The 16,240-nt window shown below is 37.0% G+C and overlaps 1 protein-coding gene across 1 annotated transcript in view; it reads left to right on the forward strand.

The window, feature by feature from the left end:
- Nucleotides 1-16,240, forward strand: part of CHIC1 (cysteine rich hydrophobic domain 1) — a 64,965-nt gene that overhangs the window by 16,454 nt on the left and 32,271 nt on the right. The window contains exon 3 of the mRNA XM_055338982.1: nucleotides 14,998-15,153. Coding sequence (XP_055194957.1) covers nucleotides 14,998-15,153 — 156 coding nt within the window. The remainder of the gene's footprint in view (nucleotides 1-14,997; nucleotides 15,154-16,240) is intronic.

Genomic DNA, 16,240 nt, shown 5'->3' on the forward strand with positions numbered 1-16,240 from the left:
TTAGGAGTTGGCCTGCCTTTTAGATAGCTTGAGTTTCTAGAATTGGACTCGCTACTTTTCTATTCCCTGGTTCCTCTACATTCAATAGTATCTTCAAACGTGAGGTTCAATGTTACCAGACTTCCTAGGATTTGAAACTGTTTGGAAAATCCTCTTATAACAGTAATGCTAACTTCTGAGCCCAAAGGAAAATACTTTGACTAAGACAAAAAGTTATTTACACGTGTTTGTTACTTGAGGAAATATAGAAGAAAGAGAAAAGCCATTATATTACAAAATACTAATTTCCAAATGGTTAATAGCTGAAATGATGTTTTGGAGTTAAAAGAAATTAACTTTTTGTATTTTGAAGCCTGTAATTTAATATTGTTCTGTTCAATTTTAGTACTAGAATAATGCTGCTTCTCAGAATGGATTTTGGTTGTATTTTAAAATTATTCCATTCCCTAAAGGGCTTTTATGCAACTTATTGTTAATTTTTCTCATAATGTTAGTAAGAAATGCAAGGTGCAAATCAGTGTCTCTGGTATGTGTAATAAAGGGGAGAAATAAGCACATTAATAATTGTGTAAAGAAGTTGTAGAAGGCTATACATGGAACTAAATAAAAGTGGTTACCTTGATGGGAGAAGGGGAATGAGATAGATGGAGGCAAGGGTAAGGATGACACCATTTTTGGAGTATCTTTTAGTAATGTTTTGATTTTTCAACCATGTCACTATGTTACCAATTCAAACCTTAATTTAATTTGTCCTCTCATTCCAAACTCTGAGAATGGGATAAAATACATCTAATATTGACTCTTTTTGGTCATGATATATTTTCCAGCTGATTGCTTTTCACTTTTGGCCTAATCCCAGTCTTCTCCCCAGCCTTATTCAGAGGTGGATGGGGAGAGGAAGATAGCAGAGCTATTTCTTTTCATGAGAATTATCATTAAAATTATAAGAAATTCTATTTGATTTAATCATGAAAGGTATTTTATACTTTATTTGCTTCCTTTACCATCTGAAAAATGGGAGCAAGCAAGAGACACTATAGAGTAGTTAAACTTTGAAACCAGTTCTGGGTTGGAATACAAGGTCTATCACTTACTGGCTTTGTGGCCTGGAGCAAGCCACTTCTTTGAGCCTCAATTCTTAAGTGAAAAATAGAGATGAAGATAACAGTACCTCACTTCTTGTAAGTGCTAAATGAAAGAGCATATATAAAACTAATATATTGTCAGGTACTTATTAGCTTCCCAGTATAAATTTGTGGTTGCTATTGACCACTTTTCACCAGTATATTTCAGTTTCATCCTGATTATTTCTCTAAGTTTTTTCTTACCAGTTTTCAATTTTTAGCTGTTTTTGCTTCTTTTATATTGTTTATCTGAGAAACAGTTTATTCACTGGTCCCATCAGTAATTTATCCTTTTAACTGTTGATCTTTTCTCTCTCTCCTAAAGTATAATGTTAAATCATTCCATATAATAAGCAAGTGGAAATACTCCTTGGCTACGTTAACAGAAAATATATGTCCATTTACCTTTTTAGGATACAAAGAGCCCTCATAAAGAGGTTTTGGCCTCACTCTCTACAATGTTCTACCTTCCTATCCTGATTATTTAGAATAATTTGCCAAGTGAAGCAGCAGTTCAAACTTAGATTTGTTTTATATGAATTAATCATAAATGTTTTCTCCAACAGAAAAAAATAGCTGTGGAAAAATCTCTTGAATAATAATGTGTTGGTGGAAAGGTGACAAATTCAATATTAAATTAAAGAAAATGTGAATTAAAACATCTCCAATAGAAAATATGTTTCCCTGGTACAGCTGCATGTGTTGTCTGGGTAGTTACATTCAGTTTTAATACTGGTTTGTTTTTTAAAAGTTTGAATTACATGGGATGCCTGAGTGGCTCAGCAGTTGAGCATCTCCTTCAGCTCAGGGCATGACCCTAGAGTCCCGGGATCAAATCCCACATCAGGTTCCTTGCATGGAGCCTGCTTCTCCCTCTGCCTGTGTCTCTGCTGCTCCTTCTCTCTGTCTCTCATGAATAAATAAATAAAATCTTTTTTTAAAAAGTTTGAATTACAAGCCCATAGAATTCTAGAAAATGAATAATCAAAAAGAAAAACTGTTCCCAGGATCCCTGGGTGGCTCAGTGGTTAAGCTTCTGCCTTTGGCTCAGGTCATGACCCTGGGATCTGGGATCGAGTCCCGCATTGGGCTCCCTGCATGCAGCCTGCTTCTCCCTCTGCCTGTGTCTCTGACTTTCTCTCTTTCTCTCTCTATCTCTCATAAATAAACAAAATCTTAAAAAAAAAAGAAAATCAGTTCCCAAGCACAAAATTTATCCATCTTTGAAATTGGCCAGTTTTATATGCCCAAGAAATATTCAGAATATTCCTTCATACTTCTTCATTTCTTTACAAGCCTTCTAAAACTAAAAACTCCACCATTGTAAAAGATAATACAATTTTTTTAGAACTAGAATAAGAATATTAAGCTGCTTTTGGTATGCATTTACAAGACCTAAGTGATCTGAATGTGAGATGTTCTTAAAGATATCCTTTCTTTTCAGGTGACCATTTCTGTAGTACATATCAATGACTGGATATTTATTCTAGTGTGCATTATTTAAAGTAGATGAGAATTCTCATATATTAAGTGAGGCACAAATGACACTATGATATTATCTTAGTTTAGTTTTTAGTGATGAAAACAACACTAAAAGGAATTCTGAAAGTCTGACTTGTAAGTCACATGGTGATAACATTAGCTTTATTTATTTTTCTCTTTAATGAAACAGTTTTTGTCTATTACACACTGTTGTATTTGTATAGGTTACTATGAATTATCAAACTGCTTCTCTGATAACTGGGGGAAGGGGCAAGAAGAATTACATTAACCAGGAAAAAAAGCTAAAAGGAAGGTCTGAATTCCAAACTTAGCAACCTTTGTGTAAAATATTTAAAAATGAATAAATGCAGTATCTAAAATAGAAAAATATATCTACCTTTTACAAAATCAGTCTTCTGGCATGAATGGGATTCTAAATAGCTTTTATGCCTAACTAAACAGTATTCCACAGAGTTAATTCTGAAAATGTAAAAAGCCATTTTGACAAACTGTGGCTCAGTATTAATCTTGTGCTTCTTATGTGTTAATGTTTCTAATACAAATAAAAAGTTAACCTTTTATATCAAGTGCAGTAAAGATTGTTTCACTAAAGATAAGTCTTCCTATCATGATAGGGTATATCAATCAGGTGAATACACACAGATTATGGTGGACAGAAAATGAAAGAACCACAGAACTTTAGAAGAAATAAAAGCTTCCAACCCTCAGCTTGAAACAATTAAATGGTATTATGAGGAGATGGGTGTGCAGTGTTGGAGGAACCCTAAGCCATAAAATCGACCATTACTATTGTGATCCAATATGACAGGTGATTGATAGGGTTGTGTTCCTCATGATTGGAAGAGGCAAACAGTCTTGCTGGGTTTTGCTTATATTTTCTTCTGTCTGCAGAGTCTCTTGTATCCTGCTATAAAATATTATGACCCTTTCCCCTACCTTTATGATGTGGCTTGCTTCTTTCTTTCCAAGAAAGTCAAAAGAAATTAAATTTTTCTTTACAACCTGCCATTCAACTAGAAGGTAAAAGGCTCCCATTCAGTTTCATTACTAAAGATACTGAGTTATGTGGAAGTAAATGAGTAAAACTCTGATTCCACAGTTAAATAAACATTTTTTTCACAATGTTTAAAATTAGGAATTAACCAATTCTTATTTCTAATGCCCTCATCATCTGTTTTATAACTTTTACTGTTATTCAAATACAGATTTTTTTCCCAAAGACAATCCTGGCCTCCTTTTAAAAAAGGCAAAATGCAGATTTTATTTTATTGTTTGAAGTTCTAGAAGTTTTCCTTCTAATATGTTTATCTTATGACTTCAAAAAACTTGAATTCTCATTTTTAGTAACTTCAGTATTGCAGTTTTTAGTTTTTCCACGGTAATAGAGTACTAATTGACATGATTATGTCTTAAAGGTGGAAAGTATTAGCAGGAAAGAAGGAAAATTGCCACATTCTGTAAAACCATTGGTTATTTCCAGAAGCATGTAATAAAAGAAAAAAATTATAGCAAATTTTACATACCTTGGTATATATTTTATTAATAATATTTTAACAAAAAACAAGTTTTTACTTTTTAGACTGATTCATTTCTGGCTTTAGCCTCCCTCTTTTATTTATCTGTGCTTATACACTTCCAAATAAATATTCTAAGTAAAAATTTTACTTTTTAAATACAAATTTAAATTTTAATTATAAGCACCTAAATTTGTGAGTGCACAGATTCAGTAATTTTATGATTTATGTGAGTTTATATAAAAATTTACCATATTTTAAAAACGTGTGTGTTTCTGGACACACAATTTAAAAAGAATCAATAGTAATGTTATATTACAAATTAGAGCTAAATATATAAATATATTTTCCTTATTTTAATTTCTATTTGGTTGCCAAGTAATTGACTAGGAAAAAAGTTGAATATCACTGTCTGAGAGGTAAATCTTGATTGCAACCTGGCACCTTTTTTTTTTTAAGGACATCTCTTTTAAACTCCTCTAAAGAATTGAAGAACTGAAGAGCATTGAATTTGCGTGCAAAATGTAGCTGATTGACCATCATGGGCCATGCCCACATATGTACCTCTCTGGACACTTTCCATTGCCTCCAGGTGCCATTGCACACCTGCCCAGCCAGGTGCCCTCAGGTGCCTTTGCACACTGCACTCAGTTGTGCTCCCCTAGCAGTCCTCCTGCACTGTGCCCAACGAAACACCCTCAGCCACCATTGCACATCATACCCAGCCTTGTGCCCTTGGCCACTCTGGTTGAAGCCCACAGCTGCCATGGTGCTTCGGGGGATCCAGCATAGGACTAGTGATCCAGCACAAATTTTGCTAACACTGTCCCTCTGCTCCCAAGTTCCCCAGTAGACACAGCCTCCCAGAGCTGGCCTGCTGGATCCCACAGAGAGTAAGCACAGCCACAACAGGGAGAGAGTCAGTGCAGATGCACTAAAAGGAAAACTGAATCAGATGAAACAGCAGGGCATAACAACACACATAGGATACTGTACTGAAGGGCCAGGTTCTGGTAAACAGGGGACACTGCACTCCAGGGCACTCCAGGACCTCTTCTTCATAAAATCACTACTTTCAAGAACAGAAGAAACAACTGACTTTCTTAACACACGGAGACACAGGCAGACAAAATGAGGAGACAGAGAAATTTATCTGAAATGAAAAAACAGGACAAGGCAATAACCAGAGACCTAGGCCAAACAGATGTAAGTAACATGCCTGATAGAGAACAGTGGTCATAAGGATACTCACTGGGCTTGAGAAAAAAGTGGAGGACATGAGTGAGACCCTTAACACAGAGGTAAAGATTAACATAGCAGAGATAAAGGGCACAATATAAATGAAATGAGAAACACACTTAATGGAATGAACAAAAGATAGAAGAAGCAGAGAAATGAATTAGTGATCTAGAAGACAAAGTAATGAAAATGAATCAAGCTGAATAAAGGAGAAAAGAATTATGCAAAATGAGAATAAACTGAGGGAACTCAGTGACTACATCAAATGTAACAGCATCCATATTATAGGAATCCTAGAAAAACAAGAAGAGAAAAGCAGAAAGTTTATTTGAGGAAATAAGAGCTGAAAATTTCCCTCATCTGGGGAAGGAAAGAGATATCCAGATCCAGGAGGCACAGAGAACACCCAACATAATCAACAAAAGCAGACCAACACACACTTTGTAATTAAATTTGCAAAATATTGTGATAAAGAAAAATTTAAAAGCAGTAAGACAAAAGAAGTCGTCATTAAATTACAAAGGAAAACCCATAAAGGTACCTGCAGATCTCTCCACAGAAACTTTGCAAGCCAGAAGAAATAGCATGATATATTCAAAGTGCTGAATGAGAATCTGCAGCCAACAATACTGTATCCATCTAGGCTATCATTCAGAATACAGGGGGAGAGAAAGAGTTTTCCAGACAAGCAAAAACTAAAGGAGTTCATGACCACTAAATCAGCTCTTTAAGAAACATTAAAGGGACTCTTTGAGTAGAGAGACCAAAAGTGACAGTATAGAGGTAGGAAACACAAAAGCAATAAAAATGAATTTTTCTGCAACATGTCAAGGAACTCACAAAAAAAGGATATAAAATAAAATAACATATACCAGGATCCCTGGGTGGCGCAGCGGTTTGGCGCCTGCCTTTGGCCCAGGGCGCGATCCTGGAGACCCGGGATCGAATCCCACATCGGGCTCCCGGTGCATGGAGCCTGCTTCTCCCTCTGCCTATGTCTCTGCCTCTGTCTCTCTCTTTCTGTGACTATCATAAATAAATAAAAATTAAAAAAAAATAACATATACCTAAAAAGTGGGGAGGACAAGAGAAAAGAATGTGTTCAAACTTAAATGACCATCAACAGTATAGATTGCTATATGCAGAAGAGGTTACGTACAAACCTAACAGTAACCATATCTCAAAAACCACTAATAGATATGCGAAGAATAAAGAGAAAGAAATCCAAATGTATCACTAAAGAAAATAAGCAAAGCATGAAAAAAGACAAGAAAGGATCAGAGAAAATCTTCAGAATCAACCACAAAACAAGTAACAAAATGGCAATAAGCATGTATGTATCAATAATTACGTTGAATGTAAATGGAATAAATGCTGCAAACAGAAGACATAGGATGACACAATGGGTTAAAAAGGGGGTGGGGGGGCAGGCAGCCTGGGTGGCTCAGCAGTTTAGCGCCGCCTATGGCCCAGGGAGGGCATGAACCTGGAGACCTAGGATCGAGTCCTACATCAGGCTCCCTGCATGGAGCCTGCTTCTCCCTCTGACTGTGTCTCTGCCTCTCTCTGTCTGTGTTTCTCATGAATAAATAAATAAAATCTTTAAAAAAAAAAAGACCTGTCTATTTGCTCTCTACGAGAGGCCCGTATAAGAGGGCAGGGCAAGATGACGGAGCAGTAGGGGGTCCCTAAGTCACCTGTCCCCACCAACTTACCTAGATAACTTTCAAATCATCCTGAAAACCTATGAATTTGACCTGAGATTTAAAGAGAGAACAGGTGGAATGCTACAGAGAGAAGAGTTTTCACTTCTAACATGGTAGGAAGGCAGAAAAAAAATTAAAAAAGAATCAAGTAGGGGAGGGGCCACTGCAAGGAGCTGATCTAAGGCAGGGAAGCGAAAGCCTTCCGGGACAGGAAAGCCCACTCCCAGAGAAGCAGGGAACTATAAAAATCCGCACCGGATTCTTCCCGGACAGAAAGGCACTTAGCCGGGAACTCTGGCAGAACTGCAGAAGGGGCAGCGGAACCTCCATTCTCCCGGAGTCAATAACAGAGGAAGTGTGCCCGGGGAGAGCGTGCCACAGACTGTGGGCCAATCTCGGTAAAAGGCTGGAACGTGTACCCGGCGGGGCTTCAGGAGAAGCTCAGGCGGCTATGCCCTGCTGCCTTTGGGAGTCCTGGCCCCGGGAGCACGATTCCAGCAGCACAGACCACAGATCTCAGGATGCCCAGTGGACACAGCCCAGGATCCTGTGCTCCCCCCGGGACAGGCAGAGGCGGGGAGGGCACGGGACAGCAAGGATTCTCCTGCCTCCAGGCACCCCCAAGCTGTGCAGATCAGCACCCCTTGCCCCCGGAGCATCCAGGCTAGTGTGGACTGGGAGAATGTGGTAGTTACTGCGGGAGCTGACTCCAGAGCTGGAGAGCTGGCTGCCGCCAGTGTTGTTCTTCCTGGTGTTACCCTGTGCCTGGGATGGAGTGGGGCCAAGAGGGAACAGGGACCTAACAGGATAAACAGCTCCCACTGAGCCGTGCACCTGGCAGGGGGCGGGGCAGCTCCCCCAGGTGCACACACCTGAGAATCAGCACGTGAGGCCCCTACTCCAAAGACCAACTGGAAGGACAGGGGAAGAGCAAGTTCTTGACCAAGCAACAATGGAAAGCTCCAGGGGAAGTCAAAGGATTTGCAGTATATAGAACCAGAGGATAGCCCTCCTTTATTTTTTCTTCCTTTTTCCAGTACAACTCGTATTTAGCCACTCTGCCCTGAGCAAAATTACTAGAAAGAAGAACTCACCACAAAAGAAAGAATCAGAAACAGTACTCTCTGCCACAGTTACAGAATTTGGAATACAATTCAATGTCAGAAAGCCAATTCAGAAGCACAATTATAAAGCTACTGGTGGCTCTGGAAAAAAGCATAAAGGATTCAAGAGACTTCATGACTGCAGAATTTAGATCTAATCAGGCCGAAATTAAAAATCAATTAAATGAGATGCAATCCAAACTGGCGGTCCTAATGACGAGGGTTAATGAGGTAGAAGAAAGAGTGAGTGAAATAGAAGACAAGTTGATGGCAAGGAAGGAAGCTGAGGAAAAAAGAGAAAAACAAAAGACCATGAAGAAAGGTGAAGGGAAATAAATGACAGCCTCAGAAGGAAAAATCTACATTTAATTGGGGTTCCAGAGGGGCTGAGAAGAACAGAGGACCAGAAAGCATATTTGAACAAATCAGAGCTGAGAACTTCCCTAATTTGGGAAGGGAAACAGGCATTCAGATCCAGGAGATAGAGAGGTCCCCCCTAAAATCAATAAAAACCATTCAACACCTCGACAGTTAATAGTGAAACTTGCAAATTCCAAAGATAGAAAATCCTTAAAGCAGGAAGAGACGAGATCCATAACTTATTTGGGGAAAACTATTATATTAAGAGCAGACCTCTCCACAGAGACCTGGCAGGCCTGAAAGGGCTGGCAGGATATATTCAGGGTCCTAAATGAGAAGAACCTGCAGCCAAGAATACTTTATCCAGCAAGGCTCTCATTCATAATGGAAGGAGAGATAAAGAGCTTCCAAGATAGGCAGAAACTGAAAGAATATGTGACCCCCAAACCAATTCTGCAAGAAATATTAAAGGGGACTCAGTAAAAGAAAGAGGAAGCCCAAAGAAATGTTCCACAAAACAGGGACTGAATAGGTATTATGATGACACTAAATTCATATATTTCAATAGTAACTCTGAATGTAAATGGGCTTAATGATCCCATTAAAAGACACAGGGTATTGCACTGGATAAAAAAGAAAGACCCATCTATTTGCTATCTACAAGAGATACATTTTAGACCTAAGGACACCTCCAGCCTGAAAATGAAATGGTGGAGAACCATTTACCATTCAAATGGTCCTCAAAAGAAAGCTGGGGGTAGCAGTCCTCATCTCAGATAAATTAAAGTTTATCCCAAAGACTGTAGTAAGAGATGAAGAGGAACACTATATCATACTTAAAGGATCTATCCAACAAGAGGACCTAACAATCATGAATATTTATGCCCCTAATGTGGGAGCTGCCAAGTATATCAATCAATTAATAACCAAAGGAAAGACATGCTTAGATAATAATACACTAATACTGGGAGACTTCAACATGGCGTTTTCTGCAAATGACAGATCTTCTAAGCACAACATTTCCAAAGAAACAAGAGCTTTAAATGATACAGTGGACCAGATGGATTTCACAGATGTTTACAGAACTTTACATCCAAACACAACTGAATACACATTCTTCTCAAGTGCACATGGAACTCTCTCCATAATAGACCACATACCTGGTCATAAATCAGCACTCAACCAAAAGATTTGGATTGTCCCCTGCATATTTTCAGACCATAATGCTTTGACGCTTGAACTCAATCACAAGAAGAAATTTGGGAAAAAAACACGTTGAAGTTAAAGAGCATCCTTCTAAAAGTTGAATGGGCCAACCAGGAAATTAGAGAAGAATTAAAATTAAAAAGATTCATGGAAACTAAACTAATGAGAATGAAGATACAACCATTAAAAATCTTTGGGATACAACAAAAGCAGTCCTAAGGGGGAAATACATCACAATACAAGCATCCCTCAAAAAATTGGAAAAAAGTCAAATACACAAGCTAACTTTGCACCTAAAGGAACTGGAGAAAGAACAGCAAATAAAACCTACACCCAGCAGAAGAGAGTTAATAAAGATTCAAGCAGAACTCAATGAAATAGAGACCAGAAGAACTGTGGAACAGATCAACAAAACCAGGAGTTGGTTCTTTGAAAGAATTAATAAGATAGATAAACCATTAGTCTGCCTTATTAAAAACAAAAGAGAAAAGACTCTAAGAATTAAAATTATGAATGGAAAAGGAGAGATCACCACCAATACCAAGGAAATACAAACGATTTTTAAAACATATTTTGAGCAGCTATACGCCAATAAATTAGGCAATCTAGAAGAAATGGATGCATTTCTGGAAAACCACAAACTACTAAATCTGGAACAGGAAGAAATAGAAAACCTGAACAGGCTGATAACCAGGGAAGAAATTGAAGCAATCATCCAAAACCTCCCAAGACACAAAAATCCAGGGCCAGGTGGCTTCTCAGGGGAATTCTATCAAACGTTTAAAGAAGAAACCATACCTATTCTACTAAAGCTGTTCTGAAAGGTAGAAAGGGACAGAATACTTCCAAACTCGTTCTATGAGGCCAGCAACACCTTAATTTCCAAAACCAGACAAAGACCCCACCAAAAAGAATTATAGATCAATATTCCTGATGGACAGAGATGTGGTCTATATATACAATGGAATATTACTCATCCATTAGAAACGACAAATACCCACCATTTGTTTCAACATGGATGGAATTCGAGCATATTATGCTGAGGAAGTAAGTCAATCGGAGAAGGACAAACATTATATGGTCTCATTCATTGGCAGAATATAAAAAATAGTGAAAGGGAATAAAGGGGAAAGGAGAGAAAATGAGTGGGAAATATCAGTGAGGGTGACAGGACATGAGAGACACCTAACTCCAGGAAATGATCAGGGGGTAGTGGAAGCTGGAGGTGGGCAGGGGGATAGGTGACTGGGTGGCAGGCACTGAGGGGGGCACTTGATGGGATGAGCACTGGGTGTTATGCTATATGTTGGCAAATCGAAGTCCAATTAAAAAAATATACCAAAAAATAAAAGGCCCATTTTAGACCTAAGGACACCTACAGATTGAAAGGTAGAGAATGGAGAAACATTTACCATGTAGATGGATGTCAAAAGAAAGCCAGAGTAGCAACATTTATATCAGACAAAATGGATTTTAAAACAAAGACTAACAAGAGACGAGGAAACTATACAATAATAAATGGGATAATCCAACAAGAAGATATAGCAACTGTAAATATGTATGCACCCAATGTAGGAGCGTGCAAATTCATAAAACAGTAACAAAAATAAAGGAACTAATCCATAATAATACAATAATAGTAAGGGACTTTAACACCCAACTTACATCAGTGGACAGATTGTCTAAACAGAACTTCAACAAGGAAACAATGGCTTTGAATGACACATTGGAACAAATACACATTCATGATAGTAACCCTCAACAAAATAGGTTTCGAGGGAACATACCTCGTCATAATAAAGGCCACCTATGAAACACCCATGGCTAACGTCATCATTAATGAGGAAAAACTGAAAACAAGACAAGGATGCCCACCCTCACCACTTGTATTCAACATAGTACTGTAAGTCCTAGTCACAGCAATCAAACAACAAAAAGAAATAAAATGCATTCCGATCAGCAAGGAAGAAGTAAAAGTTTAACTATTTGCAGATGACATGATACTATATGTAGAAAGGCTCCACCAAAAAAATTACTACAACCGATAAACAAATTTAGTAAAGTCACAGGAAACAAAATCAGTGTACAGAAATAAGTTGCATTTCTATACACTAAGAATGAAGTACAGAAAGAGAAATTAAGAAAACAATCCCATTTGTAATCACATCCAAAATAATAAAGACACCTAAGAATAAACCTAACCAAAGAGGTGAAAGAACTGTACGCTAAAAGCTATAAAACACTGATGAAAGAAATTTAAAACAACACAAAGAAATGGAAAGACATTCCATGCTCATGGATTGTAAAAACAAATATTGTTCAAATTTCCATGTTACCCAAAGCAGTCTACAGACTTAATACCATCTGCAACAGCATTTTTCACACAGCTAGTACCAATAATCTTAAAATTTGTCTGGAACCACAAAAGACCCAGAATAACCAAAGCAATCTTGAAAAAGAAAAGCAAAGCTGTAGGCATCACAATTCCGACTTCAAATTATACTTCAAAGCCATAGCAACCAAAACAGTATGGTCCTAGCATAAAAAGGATGTGGAGGAAAAGGAACACTCATGTACTGTGGGGAATGCAAACTCATGCAGCTGCTATGAAAAACAGTATAGAGGTTCCTCAAAAAACTTAAAAATAGAACTACTTTATGTTCCAGCAATATACTACTGGATATTTACCCAAAGAATACTAAAGAGGCATATGCACCTCAATGTTTATAGCATCATTATTTACAATGGGCCAAGGTATGGAAGCAATGTAAGTGTCTGTGGATTGATGAATGGATAAAGAAAATGTGATATACAGTTGTGGATACAGATATAGATATATCCATACAATGGAATATTATTCAGCCATAAAGAGGAATGGAATATTGCCATTTGCAACAACATGGATGGAGCTAGAAAGTATCATTATATAATGATAAGTGCAATAAGTCAGAGAAAGACAAATACCATATGATTTCACTTGTGTGAAATTTTAGATACAAAATAAGCAAAGGGAAAAAATAAGAGACAAAAACCAAGAAACAATGTTAATTATAGAGAACAATTGGTTGGGGGTGATGGGTGAAATAGTGATGGGGATTAAGGAGTGTATTTTTTAAGTGCACAGAGTGATGTATGGAATTGTTGAATTACTCTATTTTACACCTGAAACTAATATAACACTGTATATTACTTTACTGGAATTAAAATGAAAAAAAAAAGGGATCCCTGGGTGGCGCAGTGGTTTGGCGCCTGCCTTTGGCCCAGGGCGCGATCCTGGAGACCCGGGATCGAATCCCACATCAGGCTCCCGGTGCATGGAGCCTGCTTCTCCCTCTGCCTGTATCTCTGCCTCTCTCTCTGTGTGTGTGTGACTATCATAAATAAATAAAAATTTAAAATAAATAAATAAAATAAAATGAAAAAAAAAGTGTAGCTAATTATCCTTTTGTTTATAATAGAGGGTATAGAAAGGCTGTGGATTATTAATGGTTACCTGATCAAACCACCTGCCTTCAGGTGAGACTCCATGCAACAGAGAGATTTGCTTTTCTTTCTCCAAATCCAGTCAAGAGAGAAGATTCATTGGCTTCCTTTTTCAAAACATTCTGATTATGAGGTTCTTATTCAGATATGATTTCCATTTCCTGTAAGATATGTAAGACCAAGATTATTATTCTCATTTTATACATGAAAAACTAAAACGCAGAAAAATTTAATGAATTTGTCTATGATTTTTCATAGCTAATAAGTAACTAGAATCAAAAATATTCATTTATTGTCTAATATGCTTAGCCTGTTAGCATTTTCTATTTTTCAGCTATAAGACATGGTTCTCTGAATTTATTTTCATATTTACCCCAGGAACTTAGCCATTTAATTTGAATTCTTTTTACTTAGTGATTGTCTTTAGGTGATATGGCCAACAATTTAGATGGAGAATAGATTAGTTTATTTGCCCATGTAAAAACAGTTTTGAGCCCTGCAATTTTACAAGTGTTGTTGGTTAACATATTAGGAAGAAAATAAGATTTATGGGTTAAGCAATTAACTTTATTGGATGGCATGAACAATTATAAAGCTAGTATAATTAATGTTTTAATCATGATGGCACTGAATTCTTTGGTCATGTATCTTTATAACATCTGCTAATAGGTATATGGTTTATAGTGATAGTGTTGATTCTAAGATATGTCCATTAAAAGATAAAAATTCAATAAATTGATTCCTCTGGTGCAATTTTTACTTGGAAGAGTTGTAAAGCTCCATATTTTTTTAGCTCCATATTTTTTATACCAAATATGTTAATGGGGTTTTTATTTTTATAGCAGCTTATTTTTCTAATATTTTCATCATTTTTACTTGCACAGCCAGATGTTAGAATTTTTTCCCATAGATTTTATAGTTAAACAGCTTTCTAAAAAAGGAAATAATTTTTGTGATCCAGAAATACGATTTCACTGAAAGCAAACTATTTTTAGTATGCCTTTGAATTGTATAACCTTCAAGCAGCATTTCCAGTATAAATATGCCTACCATGCTCTTGCCTTTGAACTAACTTTGTCATTGTTTACAGAGAGGCACAAGCAGCACTTCCAGGAATGGAGGTCGTAATTTAAAATGTTAAGTTTGTGTATTTAAGGACCTTTCAAAATTCAAAGTTTACAGCAATTTTGAATCTACTTTATGCTGCATATTAAGACCCTTTTTAAAAAATGTAATCACTCCTTACTGTGTTTCTAGTGTAGCTTTTCCCTGCAAACAATAACAAGTGTTAAAATTGTTATGTTGCAACTTTGCCAGGGAGAAAAATTAAAAAATCCAGGAAAAGTTTAAAATCCAGGAATATTACCAAAGTTTAATTTTAATTCCATTTCCTCTGGTAATATTTAGGTTTTAACTGTTACATAACACTTCTAGTCTTACTAGTCATAATGATTGGAGACTGTAATATTCCCTGAATAATGAGAATATTTGGTAGAAAAACTGCTTGATGGGTATTCTTTACCACCAGTTTTATTGTTATTTTATTACTGGTAATTTCAAAAGATTATGTTGAACATCAGAATAAGTTCTGTAAACATGAAATTATATTGTTTTGCTTTCTACATACAGGGAGGAAATGTCTTTAGACACGTAATTCCTTAAAATGTTTGTAATAAGATAAACATTTTCTTTAGGTTTAGAGATAAGTGGTGGAAAGCTGCCCACAAACTGTTAAATAAAGATTATGCCCCTGTTACAGGTGGCCCCAGAAGAATTTAAGACCAGCATTGGCCGTGTGAATGCATGTTTGAAAAAGGCTCTCCCAGTCAATGTGAAATGGCTGCTATGTGGTTGTCTCTGCTGCTGTTGCACACTGGGTTGCAGCCTGTGGCCTGTTATTTGTCTCAACAAAAGAGTGAGTAACCATTTTATGTATAACCTTAGAGCTAACATTTATTCAACACTTAAATGTGCCAAGAATGTTACATAATTTTTTAAAAATTCTCTTAACAGTGCTAGCCTCATTCTAGAGACAAGCTTAGGGGAGAGAGATAAAGTGATTTGTCCAGCCTTTATTAATACTGTATCACTTAGTATGAGTTCCCATCATTTTATTTTCTTCTCTTTTTTGACTATTATTTTTTATTAGTTTCAGGGATAGAATTTAGTGATTCATTAGTTGCATATGACACCCAGTCCTCATTACATCAGGTGCCTTCCTTCATGCCCACTACACAATTATCCCTTCTCCCACTCACCTCCCTTCCAACAACCCTGTTTATTTCCTGGAGTTCAGCATCTCTTATGCTTTTCCTTCCCCTTCCTCCCTTCCTCCCTTCCTCCCTTCCTTCCTTCCTTCCTTCCTTCCTTCCTTCCTCCCTTCCTTCCTTTCTTTTTCTTTCCTCTCTCTCTCTTTCTTTCTTTCTATTATTTTTATCTTTTATTGAAGTTCAATTTACCAACATATACCATATCACCCAGTGCTTACCCCATCAAGTCCCCCCTCAGTGCCCATCACCCAGTCACCTCAACCCCCTGCCCACCTCCCTTTCCACTACCCCTTGTTCATTTCCCAGAGTTAGGAGTCTCTCATGTTCTGCCATCCTCACTGATATTTTCACTCATTTTCTCTCCTTTCCGCTTTATTCCCTTTCATTTTTTTAATCTTACTTTATATTTCCTTCCCATCCCCTATGTCCATTTGTTTTGTTTCTTAAGTTCCACATAGGAGTGAAATCATATGGTATCTCTTTTGCTCTGACTTATTTTACTTAGCATAATACCCTCTGGTTCCATCCATATCATTGCAAATGGCAAGATATCCATTGTTTATATATACCACATCATTTTTATCCATTCATCTATTAATAGACATCTGGTCTCTTTCTACATTTTTTATATTTATATTATTTTATTATTTAAATTTAGTTTGCCAACATATAGTATAATAACCAGTGCTCATCCTATCAAGTGCCTTCCTCATTGCCCATCACCCAGTTACC

Source organism: Nyctereutes procyonoides, unplaced genomic scaffold (assembly GCF_905146905.1).
Source record: "Nyctereutes procyonoides isolate TBG_1078 unplaced genomic scaffold, NYPRO_anot_genome, whole genome shotgun sequence".
In the NCBI taxonomy this organism is placed as follows: Eukaryota; Metazoa; Chordata; class Mammalia; order Carnivora; family Canidae; genus Nyctereutes; species Nyctereutes procyonoides.